The 17,109-nt window shown below is 38.8% G+C and overlaps 1 protein-coding gene and 1 non-coding gene across 2 annotated transcripts in view; both read right to left on the reverse strand.

The window, feature by feature from the left end:
• The window catches only part of DLGAP5 (DLG associated protein 5), a 40,740-nt gene extending 24,375 nt beyond the window's left edge, over positions 1 to 16,365 (reverse strand). Inside the window, exons 1-10 of the mRNA XM_072761624.1 lie at positions 16,067 to 16,365; positions 14,307 to 14,542; positions 9,604 to 9,797; positions 7,258 to 7,320; positions 5,740 to 5,824; positions 5,508 to 5,630; positions 4,494 to 4,564; positions 1,538 to 1,809; positions 566 to 693; positions 92 to 218 (exon numbers count right to left, since the gene is read on the reverse strand). Coding sequence (XP_072617725.1) covers positions 92 to 218; positions 566 to 693; positions 1,538 to 1,809; positions 4,494 to 4,564; positions 5,508 to 5,630; positions 5,740 to 5,824; positions 7,258 to 7,320; positions 9,604 to 9,797; positions 14,307 to 14,541 — 1,298 coding nt within the window. The 5' untranslated portion in view covers position 14,542; positions 16,067 to 16,365. The remainder of the gene's footprint in view (positions 1 to 91; positions 219 to 565; positions 694 to 1,537; positions 1,810 to 4,493; positions 4,565 to 5,507; positions 5,631 to 5,739; positions 5,825 to 7,257; positions 7,321 to 9,603; positions 9,798 to 14,306; positions 14,543 to 16,066) is intronic.
• LOC112921486 (U6 spliceosomal RNA) lies at positions 6,139 to 6,245 on the reverse strand. Its single transcript, XR_003235247.2, has one exon. It is a non-coding gene; the product is annotated as a U6 spliceosomal RNA (small nuclear RNA).
• Positions 16,366 to 17,109: the final 744 nt, after the last annotated feature.

A 17,109-nucleotide genomic window follows, 5' to 3' on the forward strand; every position in this document is an offset into this window, starting at 1 on the left:
ATCTATTATATTAAGGTTAAAATAGTTTAACTTTGGTTTTAAATATCTACACATTAATACAAAATCTTACACTAGGAACAAATGGACAAACCTGAAATACAGCACATCATGGTGGGGCTGAGATATCTGATCTTCAATTATTTCAAGTGATGGGACTTCTTTTATTGTAAGGCCATTTGAATTTTTAGTAGTAGTCTCATCTTTATTTAAGACATGTTCTACAAAGAAAACACTACATATAACTTTCAAAGCAGCAATTTTTAAAATGACATCCCCTACAAAAGACAAATTTTAAAAATCCTTCCATTCTTTCATTGTTGAATTTAACATTTTATTTCTGCTTCAATGATTTCATTCACCACATCTCCTCTAAGTGTTTCAATAATTTAATCTCTTCCAATTTACATTTATTTCCTGCCTTTTTTCAGTCTGCATTCCTCATTCCAACTCTGTCCAGATATCTTTCCCCAGGTTTCCCATCTCTTCTGACCCTGTGGGGCTGTGAACAAAACTCTGATAAATCACAATCCAGAAGGCAAGTAAAAATTTAATTAAAATACCATACCTTTATTCCAAACTGTTAAAGAACCCAAAGGACATTGTAGTTTATCTGAATCTTGATGTATCATCTTTGCAGAGTAAGTTTTACATTCTTGGGTCAAAATTTCTTTTGTCACTTCTTGAGTCTTATCACTAAAAACAATAGCAAAAAATATACTTCATGAAGTATGAACCCTATACATATAACTGAAGGATTTCAAAATTACATTGTTTTTTAAAAATCTGGGATAAAACAGAAATTTTATTATTTTTAAATTTAATCTCTATACCCATTGTGGGGCTCGAACTCATGACCCCAAGATCAAGAGTTGCATGCTCTTCTGACTGAGCCAGTCAGTGCCCTAGAAATATGTCCATTTTAAAAACAACATATCTATGATGGAGCAGAAAAATGTAAGCACCTATGCAGTGGGGATGTCCATCTTTAGTAATCGTTCATGTGATCTAAAGATTTTGACAATCTCTTAATGAAATAAACACTTAATAGTCTTGCTGTTGCTGAACAGTTTCTAGTAAATTTGCCACAGCCAGTCTGCAAAAGAATCTTGCCTTTTAAAGATTCCATATGATCCCTACCCATACACTCCTCCCTCTACTTTGCAAGTTAATCATTTTTGCCTTTAGAGGTAATTTTTCTAAATACTCAGCAAAAAAACCACAAACACCCATATCTGAGCTACAGTATTAGAGCAATTTCTTCCTAAAAATTTATTTCTAAGTGTTACAATAAAGTCACTTACTAAAAGCAATATAACACAAATTGTACTATGAAAATAATGTTAATAACAATGCACAGGAACTATCAAAACTGTCAGATGGATTATTGCAGCCTTCTGAATTTTTTTTTAAAAACTAAATTTTCATGATTTGTAGTTAAATTAAATAAATAAGAACTTTAAAAAACACAAGCCAAATCTAAGAAATATATTTGTTACTCATCTTAGCAAGGAATTCATTATTAACATTATATTCTTACACTTCTGTTTTTAAAGGGGTCCAGGTATAACTGGGTGTCAAGAAAGCATTGGCACTTCTGGGAGTCATAGGTTTTACTTGATAGGTCTTCAGACCATCCAGTGGCTGAAACACAAAATCTTGAGGTGCAAAGGAATTCTTCCCCTTTGTTTTTGCAGTATTCTTAGGTAAATTCTCCATTTTTGGTAAGACTCCATCTGGATCCATTCCATTTGTTGCACTGATTTGTAAATCCAAAGTATTATCTTCACTATCGACTTTAAAAGAAACAACCTAGTCATGAGTAAACAGAAAAGAGTGAGAATTCCTTTTCTAGGGATATATTCGACCAATTTTTACAGGCCTGAAAATTTGGAAGTTGATATATATGTCCCATGTACGTAAAGGGACAAAATCAAATACAATGAAATGTATACAAGGAACTAGAAGACCAGCTACACTAAATCATTGCTATGATCCAGGAGAGAGAACCAATCCTCACAGGAATAAGTAACATGTTTTAGGTGTTACAACAAATTAAAATACATGAAAACTAAGGTGGAGGGAACACCTGGGTGGCTCAGTGGTTTAGCGTCTGCGTTCGGCCTAGGGCATGATCCTGGAGTCCCAGGATGGAGTCCCACGTCAGGTTCCCTGCATCTCCCTCTGCCTGTGTCTCTGCCTCTCCCTCTCTCTCTCTGTGTCTCTCATGAATAAATAAATAAAATCTTTAAAAAAAAAAAAAAAAAAAAGAAGAAAAAACTAAGGTGGAAAAATTTACTCACCTAATACAGATCTCTTTTTAGATTATGCTGATAATTACAATAGTTTCAGAATCAGAAATCCAATGTTTATTAGATACCACTACTGTCATGTCCGAAATCCTTTTTGTAAATAATCTTGGATTATTAAAACATTTTTTTAAAGATTTTATTTATTTATTCATGACAGACAAAGAGAAAGAGAAAGGCAGAGACACAGGCAGAGGGAGAAGCAGGCTCCATGCATGCAGGGAGCCCAACGCAGGACTCGATCCCCAGTCTCTCCAGGATCACACCCCAAGCCAAAGGCGGCGCTACACCGCTGATCCACCGGGGCTGCCCATAATCTTGGATTATTATAAATAACCACCATAGGAACAAAATTATTTTTCAATGTTAGTGAAAAGTGAAGCCTATTTTCTCTTTAAGTCAATTTAATTACTTGGTTTTTTTTCACTTGCGATATAATTAACATATAACATTAGTTTTAAGTGTATAACATGATTCAGTATTTGTATATATTGTGAAATGATCACAATAAATCTAGTTAACAACCATCACCATATAAATAGGATTTTTTTCTTGTGATGAGAACTTTTAAGATCTACTCTTTTAGCAACTTTCAAATATGCAATACAGTATTGTTAATTATAGTCACTACATGATATATTACAGCCCCAGGACTTACTTATTTTGTAATTGGAAGTTGGTACCTGTTGAGCCCCCATAGCCATTTCACACATTCATTCATCCATTTATTTAAGATTCTATTTATTTATTCATGAGAGAGACAGAGAGAGAGAGAGAGGCAGAGACACAAACAGAGGGACAAGCAGGTTCCATGCAGTGAGCCCCACGCGGGACTCGATCCCGGGTCTCCAGGATCAAGCCCTGGACTGAAGGGGGCACTAAACTGCTGAACCACACCAGGGCTGCCCTCACATACTCATTTACATGTAATTTTTAGAAGTCTCTGTTTCGGATTTTCAATGAGATATAAACAGAAACCAGAGTATTTCAACCTGGACAAGAATTTAAGGGTGACGCTGTCCCTGAGGCCAACATAGCAGGGAAAGTAAAAACCTAGCATTAATCCTTAAGGAGGAAATCAATCTTAAGGGAAGAACTATGAGAGCCAGCTGCTTGCTTATGACGATTTATCCTATACTGCCTTCCTTGGAGGAGATAGGTTTGCTTTTTAGTAAGAACTAGCCAGGTTTCTTACACTTTGGAAAAACGTATTTTTAAGGTTAAGGAATTATAATGTGAATCATAAGCCAAGGAATTGGACCCTCAAATTGGTGACTTTTTTTTATTTTTATTTTTTATTTATTTTTATTTATGATAGTCACAGAGAGAGAGAGAGAGGCAGAGACACAGGCAGAGGGAGAAGCAGGCTCCACGCACCGGGAGCCCGACGTGGGATTCGATCCTGGGTCTCCAGGATCGCGCCCTGGGCCAAAGGCAGGCGCCAAACTGCTGCGCCACCCAGGGATCCCGGTGACTTTTTTTTAAAGACTCTACTAGGCCCTATGCTAAATGCCATTAGAAATGTTAGGTTATTTCATACTTTTTTTAAAAAAAGATTTTATTTATTTATTTGAGAGAGAGAGACAGCATGAGCACGAGGGGCAGAGAGTGAGAGAGAATCTCAAGCAGACTCCATGTTGAGTGTGTGAAGCCTGATGTGGGGGCTCAATCCCAGGACCCTGAGAGCATGACCTGAGCTGAAACCAAGAGTCAGATGCTTAGCTGACTGCGCCACCCAGGCTCCCCTAGGTTATTTCATTCTTAAAACTACTTTAAGTATTGCATGTTAGAGATGGGAAAACAAACTTACAACTTGCCCAAGGTTATCTGGCTAATTGGAAGCAGATAATTCATGCCTAAATGAATCCAAAGTCAATACATTTTGCCCTACTCCATCTTATCTCTTAAGTAAATTCCCATGTGAAGACTCCTGTTGGCTGTGTTATTGTATTTCTCTATGTCTCGTTAACCAAATTATGCTTTCTCTAGCTATAAAGCTCTGAGGGTATAATACCTGAAAGACAACAACAACAATAAATCCTCTTGATGCTTCTTTATGGCTCAAGGGGTTTTAACACATATGTAGCTTAACCCTCTTGAAGTAGTTCTGTATTACGCTTAATTTCAACTTTATGAAAGTAGCAGTGAGATTTTCAAAGTGTCCAGAAATAGATGTTTATACTCTACCTTATCAGGTTTTGTTTCTGTCTTTTTGGTAGGTCTTCTTTGATTTGGTCTCTGTCTTTCCATTTCATGATCTAAAAAGTGAAATAAGATGATCATTTTGACTAGATAGAAAATGCTGCTTTACAGGTACGAGGTAATTTGGAAAAGGAAAAAAGGCAAAAACAGGAATGCATATCTTAAAGCATTTTTTGATTAAAAATCATATTATAAAAACATGAAATTTCCTGCCAAGTATAAGCCATCTGTTTTCAAAACAAAAGCACGATGTTAAGGTATTTTACTTTTTGCCTCTGGTTATCAGATACAGAAAATTAGGAAAATAAAGTAGAGCACAAAAATGACCAAATCTTTAAAAATAATCCAAGATCACATTACTCAGTAACAATTACTATTGACACTTTAGAGTATGTTTTTCCAGTTTTATTCATTTTTTTTTTAAAGATTTTATGTATTTATTCATGAGACACACAGAGGCAGACACATAGGCAGAGGGAGAAGCAAGCTCCCTGTGGGGAGCCTGAGGTGGAACTCGATCCCAGGACCCTGGGATCACTACCTGAGCTAAAGGCAGACACTCAACCACTGAGCCACCCAGGCACCCCTCCAGTTTTATTCTATGTTCACATATTCATATACATATTTTAGGATTGTGATCATACTGTTCAGAATTTGATCTGTTATTCTTTGCTCAATACATCATGTGCTTTTACAACATTTTTCTGAAATGTTTACACTGTATTCCACCAAATGCATGGCTGGATGGGCTGTAATTTATTTGGGTGATTAATTTTTCTCTTTGAAGTGCTCCTCACACCAATTCAGGTACTTCCACCTTTGAGCATCCACTGTGTGCTAACTGAATGTTGAGGCACGGAATCTACCCTTAGGAACTGGAATCTCCCATTTCCTTGTTTCTTGCTCAGAGTCATACGTGATGATTTTTAATATTGAACACAAAAAACCTCAAAGACCAAAACATTCTAGATCAGTCACTGGTCAAGAAATAATTTTTACCATTAGTAGCTCTTATGATTGGCTTTCCTGCTGTAGTAGATGAGACTGTTCTGGCAATCTGCTTTGCTGCTTGAGTGGCCGATCGAGTCAGTCTCACTGATGTGGTCATTACAGGCTGTACAACTGTGGAAGAAAGAATCAAATCAAATGCTTTTTGTAATTATTAAATTACTGTTGTGGCAACACCAGAGCTTATAATGAATATACTTTATAATAATGGCTAAATTCCTACCTTTTTCCTCTTTGTCCAACACTTTTCTTTCAGAAGTTTGTCTTTGACCAGGTTGGATTGCTCGAACATCACTTCCATTACTAATCTATATAAAAGATTAGGTGGTATGTGATTTAATTGCATACTGCATCAAATCGCCACTCGGGGGAGCAGTTTTCAAGTCATTTTATTCATTCAAGGTACAAAGACTCCCACTACCATATTTCTGCCACCCCTACTTTCTTCCAAGCTGTGGTGGAGTGAGAGGGAGAGAAGGAATGAGCAGATCCCTTCCCCAAGGAGCCACTTAGAAAAGGTGGAGATGGGAGGTGGGGAGACATCACAAAAATGGCAACGGATAAAAGAGGGGCAATAGAACCACAAACACAACACAAAGCTGAGGCAGGGATAGAGGGCAAGGAGGATGTGGAACACTTCATGACTCTGCATGGTATCCTTGTGGAGGGGCCATGCTAATCTTCTCTGTATCATTCCAATTTTAATATATATGCTGCCAAAGCAAGCACTCAAATTCTACATTTTTATCTATAAATTGACCCCTCATCTGAAATCTGACTATTGTAAATGACCTGGCAAAAAATCTACTTCTCCAAATAAAATGAGATGAAGAAAGAAGTTTTCCGTTATATAAACTGCCTTAAGCTGCTTTAGAATCCTAGACTTTAGAAAATGCTGATAACCTAAGCTCTTAAAAATAGGTGACCATAATTTGAGAATCCTTACACATACGAAGCATGTTTTTACTTCCAGACCTTTGAATTATGTCTAGAGACCTCTTTTCCTGGATAGAAAGCTCTTTTTAGTAGTTCACTCACTTCACTCAAGATGCCACCATCTCAGCAAGGCCCTGTTTGACAACCCCAATCAAAATTCCACCTAACACTTACTCCACTACTCCCCTTCTCCCTTCACTCTTTTTTTTCCTCCCCTATAATACTTACGACCATCTAACATATTATATACTTAATTTTTTATTGCCTATTTGATATATAAACTCAATGAAAACAAGGAATTTTATTTTGTTCACTACTATACCCTAGAGAGAAACATGGTAGGGACATAAACTTTATTGAATACGTGAAATTCAGCTCCCTCACCTGATGAAGAGGGATACTATTTTCCTCCTAGCTCACATCACTTTATTTTAGTAATTTTCCTAATAATTTTAATCATATGGGGTATTTTGAAGACCCATAAATTTACAACACCCACCCTGTGTGCTTTATATCCTTATCTACATTTTGTGATGACACAGAAAGCATAGCAGAAGCCCAGTAAACAAGAGTATGACACAAAGTTTGGCATACATCTCATAAGGGATGTATTTTAGGTGAATATTTCCTTAGTATCTAGCCAAGATGGTTTTATGTCAGCATACCAATAATACTGATTCTGGTACTATTAACTCTAGCAAATTAATCACTATGCTTAAAGCTGGTATTAGATTAAAAATGAATTTACCCTAGGAAAAAAGTACAGTTTGTCATCTCAGTAACAATTATCTACTATTAACTATACCTTAGTATGCTCCATTTGGTCTTTGGCCTTTGACCTTGTAATCCGTACAAAAGATGAAACAGCCTTAAAACAGTCAAAGAAAATAAAGTTACAAAAAATGAATTGACAAAAGTTTAATTTCATGTCTTTTTCTGAAATAAATCCCCCCCCCCCTTTTTTAAAGATTTTATTTATTTATTCATGAGAGACAGAGAGAGAGAGAGAGAGAGGCAGAGACACAGGCAGAGGGAGAAGCAGGCTCCATGCAGGGAGCCCAATGTGGGACTCGATCCTGGGTCCCCAGGATCTAGCCCTGGACTGAAGGCGGCGCTAAACCGCTGAACCACCTGGGCTGCCCAATGTTCTCATTTTAAAGTTATATTTTATCCTTAATCATTTATGGCAAAAAGATACTTGCCAACTTGAATTCTTGTTTTCTGGTTCTGGCTTAACTTAAATTACATTTACATTAGTAGCTTCAAAACATTTCTCAATGAGGTGAAGGAAGAAATTTCAAACCATATTTTCCAGGTATTTGAATCATCATTAATATGACAGCTGGACATATTCAAAAGGAGTATAGAGGGGAGCCCCGGTGGTGCAGTGGTTTAGCGCCGCCTGCAGCCTGGGGTGTGATCCTGGAGACCCGGGATCAAGTCCCACATCGGGCTCCCTGCATGGAGCCTGCTTCTCCTTCTGCCTGTGTCTCTGCCTTTCTGCCTGCCTCTCTCTCTGCCTCTGAATAAATTAAAAAAGGGTCTCTTGGGGGATCCCTGGGTGGCGCAGCAGTTTGGCGCCTGCCTTTGGCCCAGGGCGCGATCCTAGAGACCCGGGATCGAGTCCCACATCGGGCTCCTGGTGCATGGAGCCTGCTTCTCCCTCTGCCTGTGTCTCTGCCTCTCTCTTTCTCTCTCTGTGACTATCATAAATAAATAAAAATTAAAAATTAAAAATAAATTTAAAAAAAAAAGGGTCTCTTGGTAAGAGATCTCATTTCAAAAAAAAAAAAGGGGGGGGGGTATAGATTAGGATCTTCTGTTTTCAGTTTAATGAAAAAATACTGTATAGCTTACTCTCCAAGCTTTGACAGTTTGCCTTCAAGTCTCATGATTATGCATTTCTCCACTGTCAATGAGAAAATGGAGACCTGATCACAAAATGTGGAAAAAATCTAGCATGACACTGATTAAAAAATGATAAGATATTTATCAATTCTGTAAAATTTCTTAGATGCATAATCAGATTTCTCCCCTAAAGGAGAAGGCATTTTCTTCTCCAAATCTCCATGAAAATCTAATCCTAAAGAAATTAGTCTTTTCTCTAGACTGCAGGATGAGCAGAATTCAACAATGGCTATCTAAATAAAATAAAAAAACAATTAGTGAATTTTATTATTTAACACCATGATGGGTCTCTTGTTCCCCCTATACATACATATAATATTTATATTATTCTTAATTCCAGCATAGTTAACATATAGTGTTATATTAGTTTCAGGTGTATAATACAGTGATTCAACAATTACATACATCACCCAGTACTCATCACAAGTGTATTCCTTAATCCCCATCACTTATTTCACCTACCCCTACTGACCCCCCCTTGGGTAACCATCAGTTTGTTCTCTAGAGATAATAGTCTGTTTCTCGGTTTGTCTCGCTTTTTTTCCTTTGTTCATTTGTTTCTCACTACGTATTTTTTTTATTTAAATTCAATTTGCCAACATGTAAGAACCAGTGCCCATCACCCACATATATTTTTAACATTTTTAAATAGTTGTCTATAGTTTAGACCAATGATTGGTAACCTGTATATCTTGAAAATCTAACCCCCTCCAAAAGGTCTTCTTTGATATTCCTCCAAACATAAATAATCTCTCCCTACTCTAAAATGTGCAGTATTCAATAGGCCTTTGTATTACTCAATTCATATTTAAATCAGGAATGAGTATACAGTCTAAGATCTTTCATACATATCTTTAAAATAATCACCAGTGACTACCTAATTTACAAATCCCACTGCCCCCCGTTCAAACTTCATTCTCTTTGACTCAGTGACCAAAATATTTTTCGATCGTTCCTCCTTTCATCCTGTTTCAGTGCTCTAGGCACTCAGGCCAGTCCTCCTCATTCAACCAGGAACCTGACTTCTGCCCACTGTTTTTCCTATCTCAAAAACCTATAAAGTACATCAAGAGATCTGATTTTCATCTTCTGAGCTGCTATTATGTCATTCCCACCTCCTACCAAGTAGTTAAATGAATATAGAGATTACAGGGAAATGGTCATTCTAGTTATTTAACCTCTTAAAGAAAATTCCAGTTAAAACGAACTACCCCTTGATACTGAATTAGGATAGTAAAATTACCTTTTTTGGCTCAGCTTTCACAGTGCTCTGGTTTGATAACAGAAAACAAGGCATATCAGGTCTATAAAGACCCACTTTAAATACTCCTCGCTTAGCTTTCTCTCTCTGCTCTTTCAATTTCTGAAGTTGCTTTTCTTCTTTGTATTTTTGGAGCATTTGCTTTCGTTGATCACCTAGAATGGTTTTCTTTGACCCTAGGCAGAAAAAACCCACAGTGTATAAAACATTTCAGAAAAAAGTTAGGCAAAAGTCTAATTTCTAACTTCAACTGCTATTGAGAAATGCTTTTAATTCCTTAGCACTCCAGTCACAAGCTATTTCAACCCCTATTCTTTTAAAATTTTTATTTCTTTTGCCTTTGTCTTTTCAAATATTTATTAACTGCTTGCAACACACTAGGCATGTATTATCTTACTTTTGAATTAATGAACTTGTAGGATAACCAACCTCCAAGCTGACCCCAAGGCTTCTCCCCTCCTGGTAATGATATCTGTGTGTCATCTCTTCCTACCCTGAATAGGGCTGACCTGGATAAGCAACAAAGTACTGTGAAATGATGGAGTGTGGCTCCCGAGACTCGGTCATTAAAGACACGAAAGAGTTTGCCTTGCCCCTCTTGGATCACTTGCTCTGGAGGAAGCCAGTGGCCTTGTAGAATCTCAAGGGGACTCTAGTGGCCCTATGGAGGTGTTTACATGATAAATTCTAAGGCCTCCTGCCAAAAGCCAGCATCAGCTTGCCAGTCATGTCAGTGAGTCATCTTGGAAGCAGATCATCAGTCTCACTCAAGCCTGCAGATGTGTCCCTGGAAGACATCCTGGCTGCAAACTCCAGAACCACCCACTTAAGCTGAACCCAAACTTCTGACCCACAACAGTTGTGCGAAATAATAAATGTTTATTGTGTTAAGTCACCAAGTTTTAGGTTAACGAATATCCCCATCCATATTTGGGCTACTTATCAGTTTCTTTAGTTCGACTTAGGTTTCCATCTACATACTTTGTTTTACCTGGCTTGGGAAATACAAGGGTCTATGTGCAAGACATGCTTAGGCAGTATGAATAAGTATGAGAATTTCTGCCCTCGAAGGGCTCACAGCATCCTGGAGAAATGAACACTTTCAGTCTGGTTTAGCATGAAACAAATTGGAGAATGCACACAATAGAGAATCAGAATAAACCTCTGTCTGGGAAGATCAGGAAAGGCTTCTCAGAAAAGAGAATATCTGAAAAAGGTTCCAAAGAATGAATCTATGTTGGCCCACTGGGTAAGGGTCAAAAATAATTTAGGAAGATGATGCCCCAACTAAGTAAATTTACTAAAAAAGTATGTACTTAAAATGGGTAGATTTTTTTATGCCATGTAAATTACACCTCAATAAAGTTGTTTTTTAAAAAATAAGCCAGAGAACAGAACAAGCAAAAGCACAGATGCTGAAATGGTTAACCGACAAAACCTCTGTTTTTCTTCTCTAAATGTTCCCTTCATCTCTTGATCTAACTGAAACCTGGCTCTCCCTGAAGACAGTTTCCCCAGCTGTCCTCTCACATGATTGACTGTTTTTTTTTCTCCCACACTGGCCCTATCACTGGATCCAAAAGGGGGAGATGTCCTCATTGTTGCTTCCCAGTGATTTCCTCCTCTCACTAAAAGATCCCGCCTTTACATTTCATGTCATCGGGTCACATTATCCAGTACCCCAGTTTGTCATCTATAGGCCCTCCAGGTTTCCTCTTGTTCTTTTAAGGCTTTAGCTCCTAGCTCACTGTCACTGTCTCCATCACTATCATTGTACAAATCTTGATGACCCCTCTAATGCTCTGGCTTCTCATTTCTTAGGCTTTTTATCCTCTGGTGATCACATCCATGCCAGTATTTCAATCTTTCTCGTGTCATGACACACATAAAAAATAATATTTACACACCACACTGGAGCAAACAGAGAGATTTGCTCATGACCAAACACAACCAGCCAAAGAGAGACCTCTGACCAACCAGGCCCTTCCAGAAACATCAACATTGTCACACTTATATTCATTGGTGACACAATTGGCACCCTACTTCTCATGCCATGGTCCTATTTAAATAAAAAAAAGAAAAAAAGAAAAAAGCTAGTTAGTTGTTCTACAGAATGCCCTGCACTGTATTTGTCTGCTTTCTTGTTTTTTTTGTTTTGTTTTTTTAACTCATTCTTCTAGCCTTCATGTTTTCTATAAACTGGAAATTATATCTAAGGTTTTGATTAGACTCAAGTTCAACTTTTGGGGCAAGACTATCTCCTGATTCTCTGAACCCATTTCCAATTTGGCTTTCACTCCATCAAAACTACCCATCAAGATTAATGACCTTCACAGTGGTAAAGTTCAAATTCTCACTTCTACTATTGCTTGACTTAACAAGCAGCATTGATACAGTTAGTCTCTCCTCCTTGATATGCTTGCTTCACTTGGTTTCCAGAATACCACAATCTTCTTGCTGTCCTCCTGGTTTAGTTTGTACTGCTCCTTAGTTCTTTGCTAGTTTCTCCTCGGGTCTTCACCCTCTAAATTTTGGAGTGCTTACCCCTCTTCTCTCCTTGTTCCACACCAAAACTCTGGATAATCACATCTAGTCTAGTATCCTCCAACACCATCTATTAGCTGACAATTCCTAAATTTATCTCTCAGCTCAGACTTCTAGCCTGAACTCATCTTTTATATCCAACTACCTTATCATCATCTCTACTTACATGTCTTACAGGTTTCTCAAATCGAACATGTCCCAAACTGAACTCTTAATCTTATCATGCCCCCCAAACTGTTCCTCCCTGGGTCTTTTTTAGTAAATGGCCACTCCCTACTTTCAGGTGCTTAAGCCAAAAACCTTGGAATCATCCTGACTCTTCTTTATCAACCCCACATCCAATCCATTAGAAAATCCTATTGGTTCAATTATTTAAGTATATCCAGAATGTAACCACTTATCTTTAATGCTACCACTTTGATCAGCCATCAACTACCAACTAAATTATTGCAATAGTCTCCTATTTGGTTTTCCTGAGGCCATGCTTGCCACCCTACAATCTATTCTTAACACAGCAGCCAAAGTAATGCTTCTAAAAACAAAAATCAGATTTACATAAACACCCACTAATCCCTTATTGGCTTCTCATTTCACTCAGTAAAAGCCAGAATACCTGAGAGTATCATGTACCTTCAGGGCTCCACAGGGATGGGAGATACCCCTTATTCATTCTTCTCTAGCTATGCTTGCCTACTTGCTTTCTCTGGAACATGCCAGGCTCACTCCCACCCCTAGTCCTTTGCAAATGGAAAATAAATCAGATATTTTAATAGTACTGACAAGGTTAGACTTTGACTTGAGATTTTTGGTCAAGGAATGGAGCATTTGAATGGGCAAGAGTAGAGGCAGGAGAGGACTTGAAGTCAGAACATCACTGCTTCCCAGACAAAAAATGTCTGGGAAGCCATCCTCTACCAGTCTATGACCCCGTTTTCATTTCCTCCCAACAAATAAGAGATGTTGTTTTTTAGTTTCTCCCTTTTTGACTACCAGTCCATTTCCTCTGACCCTCAAACATGCATGGATCACTTCATCTCAAAAACAAAAACAAAACCCTGCAACACTTGTATCCAATTCTTTTCTCTCACTTTCCTTTAGAATCACAAACATGATAAATCCAGAAGAAATCTTTTAGCTCAACACTCTTTTACAGAATCTATTAAACTTGAATATGTAGAGTGTCTTCTAAGTGCCACATATTACAATGGTCCTGGATATCATAAAAATGAAGCAGTGAACAGTTAAACAACTTAGCATCCCATTTCATTCTCTAGAAAACTTCTAAAAAGACTATCTGTCATTTACTCAGCATCTATCCTTGCTTTATTTCACTGCAACCCAGCTCCTAGTGCCTGCTGTATAAATGCAACTAAAAAGGAGTCCAATGACTCCTGACAAAATGTGAAAAGTCATTTCCCAGTTCTCTTCCTTTTGGTCTGTAGCATCCCTTGCCTTCTAAGACACTCTACTTTCATTATTTTTATCTTTTCCCGAGATCATTCCTTTGTCCTTTAATTGGTTTTTTCCTTCCTAATGACTCCAAATTCTTTTGGGCAAATTCTTTGCTCTTCTAAGAAATATTCCCATAAGACATCCTTATTTCATGGATTTTTCAATGAGTTCTATTTTTAATGTCCCTTATCAATTTCTCTTGTCAATAGTTACCTTACTAAGCTCCAAGAGTAAGAACTTTAGGATTCCTATTAGGCAATATAGGTAATACAGTGTTATAATACTCCATAGATGAATGGCTTTAGCTTAGCCAGGAACTTGCACAGCCTTTACCTTAAACAAATAGTATTTAGTTGTGTAGAAAATACCAAATTACCTGGAATGATGTTTCAAAACTCCATGCTTCTGTTCAGGGATTTTTAACCTCAGGTACTAAACCAAATTTTATTCACTCTTCAAAGCATTTTTTTTTTTAATTTTATTTATTTATGATAGTCATACAGAGAGAAAGAGAGAGAGGCAGAGACACAGGCAGAGGGAGAAGCAGGCTCCATGCGCCGGGAGCCCGATGTGGGATTCGATCCCGGGTCTCCAGGATCGCGCCCTGGGCCAAAGGCAGGCGCCAAACCGCTGCGCCACCCAGGGATCCCTCTTCAAAGCATTTGAAGTCACAATAGATCTTTACTTACTTGGCTTGACTTTGGCCTTTTCTGGAACAAGATTTTGAGATGTCTCATCTAATTCAAGAAGAATTTTACTTTCCAAGGTTGGAATGTTGACATCTTTCAAACCAAAGTGTCTATTTCGTTCATATTCCTTATATCTGCTTTCTTTTTGAGATAGTGATTTCCTATGAGCAATTTTAGTTCTAATCATGTTGACACTTAAGTCCTTTCTGTGCCGACTGACAAAATGTGAAGACATCCTATCAGAGAAAAGAGAGACCAACTTCCATGGATTTTTATTATTTAAAAAATTAAGATTTCAAAAAAAATATTAAGATTTCAATTCAACTCCTGTCCTAACCTAGAGACTTTGAAAACAAAAACATTAAAATAAAATTTAAAAAGGAATAAGTATGTGACACTGAAGAGAGAGAAGGAGATTATCAAAAGATAAAACACATTTTGGAGTTCTAAATAGGTACCTGCTTGACAGATGAAGTGAAACCCAGGAAACTATGGTCCAGAATATAAACAAGAGGCATTAGGAAGCTTAAAAAATTATAAATACACTACACCTTCAACAGGAATAACTAAGAAAGTCTGCTAGACAACTCCAAATAAAAGGAAAATCTGCACAAGAAATGCAATGAATTAAAATGTTAGATGATTTAAAGCAATCAACAGTCTAAAAAATGAGAATCCATATGCTCTGGATGTCTATAAGATTCTCCTTCAAGAGGCCAGGGGAAGTGACAAAGGACGGTGTTTTGTTTTGTTTTTAAGTAAAATCTACACCTGGGCCTCCACTTAGCCACCAGGAAATTAAGGGTGCCATATTCTATGGATTGAGCCAGCAGACACCCAAGGACTGTGCTTTTCATCAAGAATCCTCCTCTACTACTTGATTTGTCACCTCCCGCCAAGGTTTTTTTTTTTTTTTTACGATTTTATTTATTTATGAGAGACACACAGAGAGAGGCAGATATAGGCAGAGGGAGAAACGGGCTCCCCTTACGGAGCCGGATGCGGGTCTCTAACCCAGAACCCCGAGATCACAACCGATCACAACCGGAGCCAAAGGCAGACGCTCAACCACTGAGCCACCCAGGTGCCCCTCCCTCCATCTATTAATTTGCTAAATATTAAAGAAAAATAAAACGTATTAGTTCTTTTAAAATACAGCATACACATGACATACAGCAGAGAAAAGGAGAGGGAGAAAGAGAACTAACAATAAAGGAATATTTAATAATCACATAAACCCTAAAAGATAGTATTACCACCCCTATACAGATGCGGTAAATTAACTGCTCCCGTTAGCACAGCTAAAAGGTGGTGAAACTGGCATCCCAAGCCAGGCAGCATGGCTTTTCGCATGCATCTAAACTCTTCTTTGGCTTACTGGACTTTCTCCCAGCTTGAAAATCTATAGAAATGCCTTAGTCTTGCTTGCCGAGTTCTCAACTGGGGTGTTTTCAGTTGTCACGGGATCTGAGAAGAGCTGCTGGAATTCAATGTCGGGAGCAACAATACTTCGCAGTACCTACTAAATACTGTCCCGCCCCAAAGATTAATTACGCCCCGGTGGCGAAATGCTGACCACTACACAGGTCGGGGCAACAAACCTTTGCTCCTGTGGAGGGCTGCGTCACCAACCACGGGAAGGACAGGTAGCCCGGTCCTAGAGGAGGCTCCCCGGAGCTGCGTCCAGCCCACCGCCCCCATCCTCCGACCCTTCCAGACCTTCTACAAAGAAGCGGGCCAGCTCCCCAGGACCCACCTACCTGAGGCAGCTTTTGGAGTAAAACCTCAACGGAACTAAAAATAAAGAAACCCTCTGGGTCTGAAGGCCCGCTGCCGCCGCAGAAGCAGGCACACCTACAAGCCAGAGCGCCGCAAAATTCAAACATCCCGCACAAAGCCTCTGATTGGAGGGGTTTTAACCAGCATTTCCGGGGAAATGCCCGCCTCTTCCCGTAGAGGAGGCTTGCGATTGGTTTGCTCCTTGCGATATTTGAATTGATTGAAAGGTGAGCGGACGGTTCACAGGACGGGTGTGAGTGGAATGAATGGGCGTGTCTGCAATTGACGAGGGGCGGAGCAATGGCTGTTCCTCGGAGTGGGCGTGCGTGATGGGCCTGCGTAACTGGCGTAGGAGTCCGCGCCGTGCCTGATCCGTCACCGCTGCTTTCAGGACCCTGGATTTGGAGGAGAGGGAGCTGGGAGTTTGCAGAGCTTTTTTTTTTTTTTTTAATTTTTATTTATTTATGATAGTCACAAAGAGAGAGAGAGGGAGAGAGGCAGAGACACAGGCAGAGGGAGAAGCACCGGGAGCCCGACGTGGGATTCGATCCCGTGTCTCCAGGATCGCGCCCCGGGCCAAAGGCAGGCGCCAAACCGCTGCGCCACCCAGGAATCCCTGCAGAGCTTATTGATGTCTCTGTTTACTAACAAAAATCAGAGAGTTTATTGGACTGTTTGCCTCAGTGTTTCAAAGGAAGGACTAAACACATCAAATTTCTCCTTACATTGTTTAGTGTCAACTTTTCAAGGGTGCCAGTTTTTGTTTAGTTTTGTTTTGAAGTAGGCTCCGCGCCCAGGGGGTTGCCCACCTTGGGGCTTTAACTCAATGAGATCAAGAACTGGGTGCTTAACGACTGAGGCACTCCGGCTCCCCGCCAGTTTTTTTCCCCCTTCGGATTTTTAGTTGAAGTAAAATTTAAATATAGTGAAAAACAGGGGGGTTTTTTGTGTGTTTTTTGTTTGTTTGTTTGTTTTGTTTTGTTTCGGTTTTTTTAGTATGGATGTGATGAGTTTTGCTAAATGT

This window comes from Vulpes vulpes, chromosome 6 (assembly GCF_048418805.1).
Source record: "Vulpes vulpes isolate BD-2025 chromosome 6, VulVul3, whole genome shotgun sequence".
Lineage (NCBI taxonomy): Eukaryota > Metazoa > Chordata > Mammalia > Carnivora > Canidae > Vulpes > Vulpes vulpes.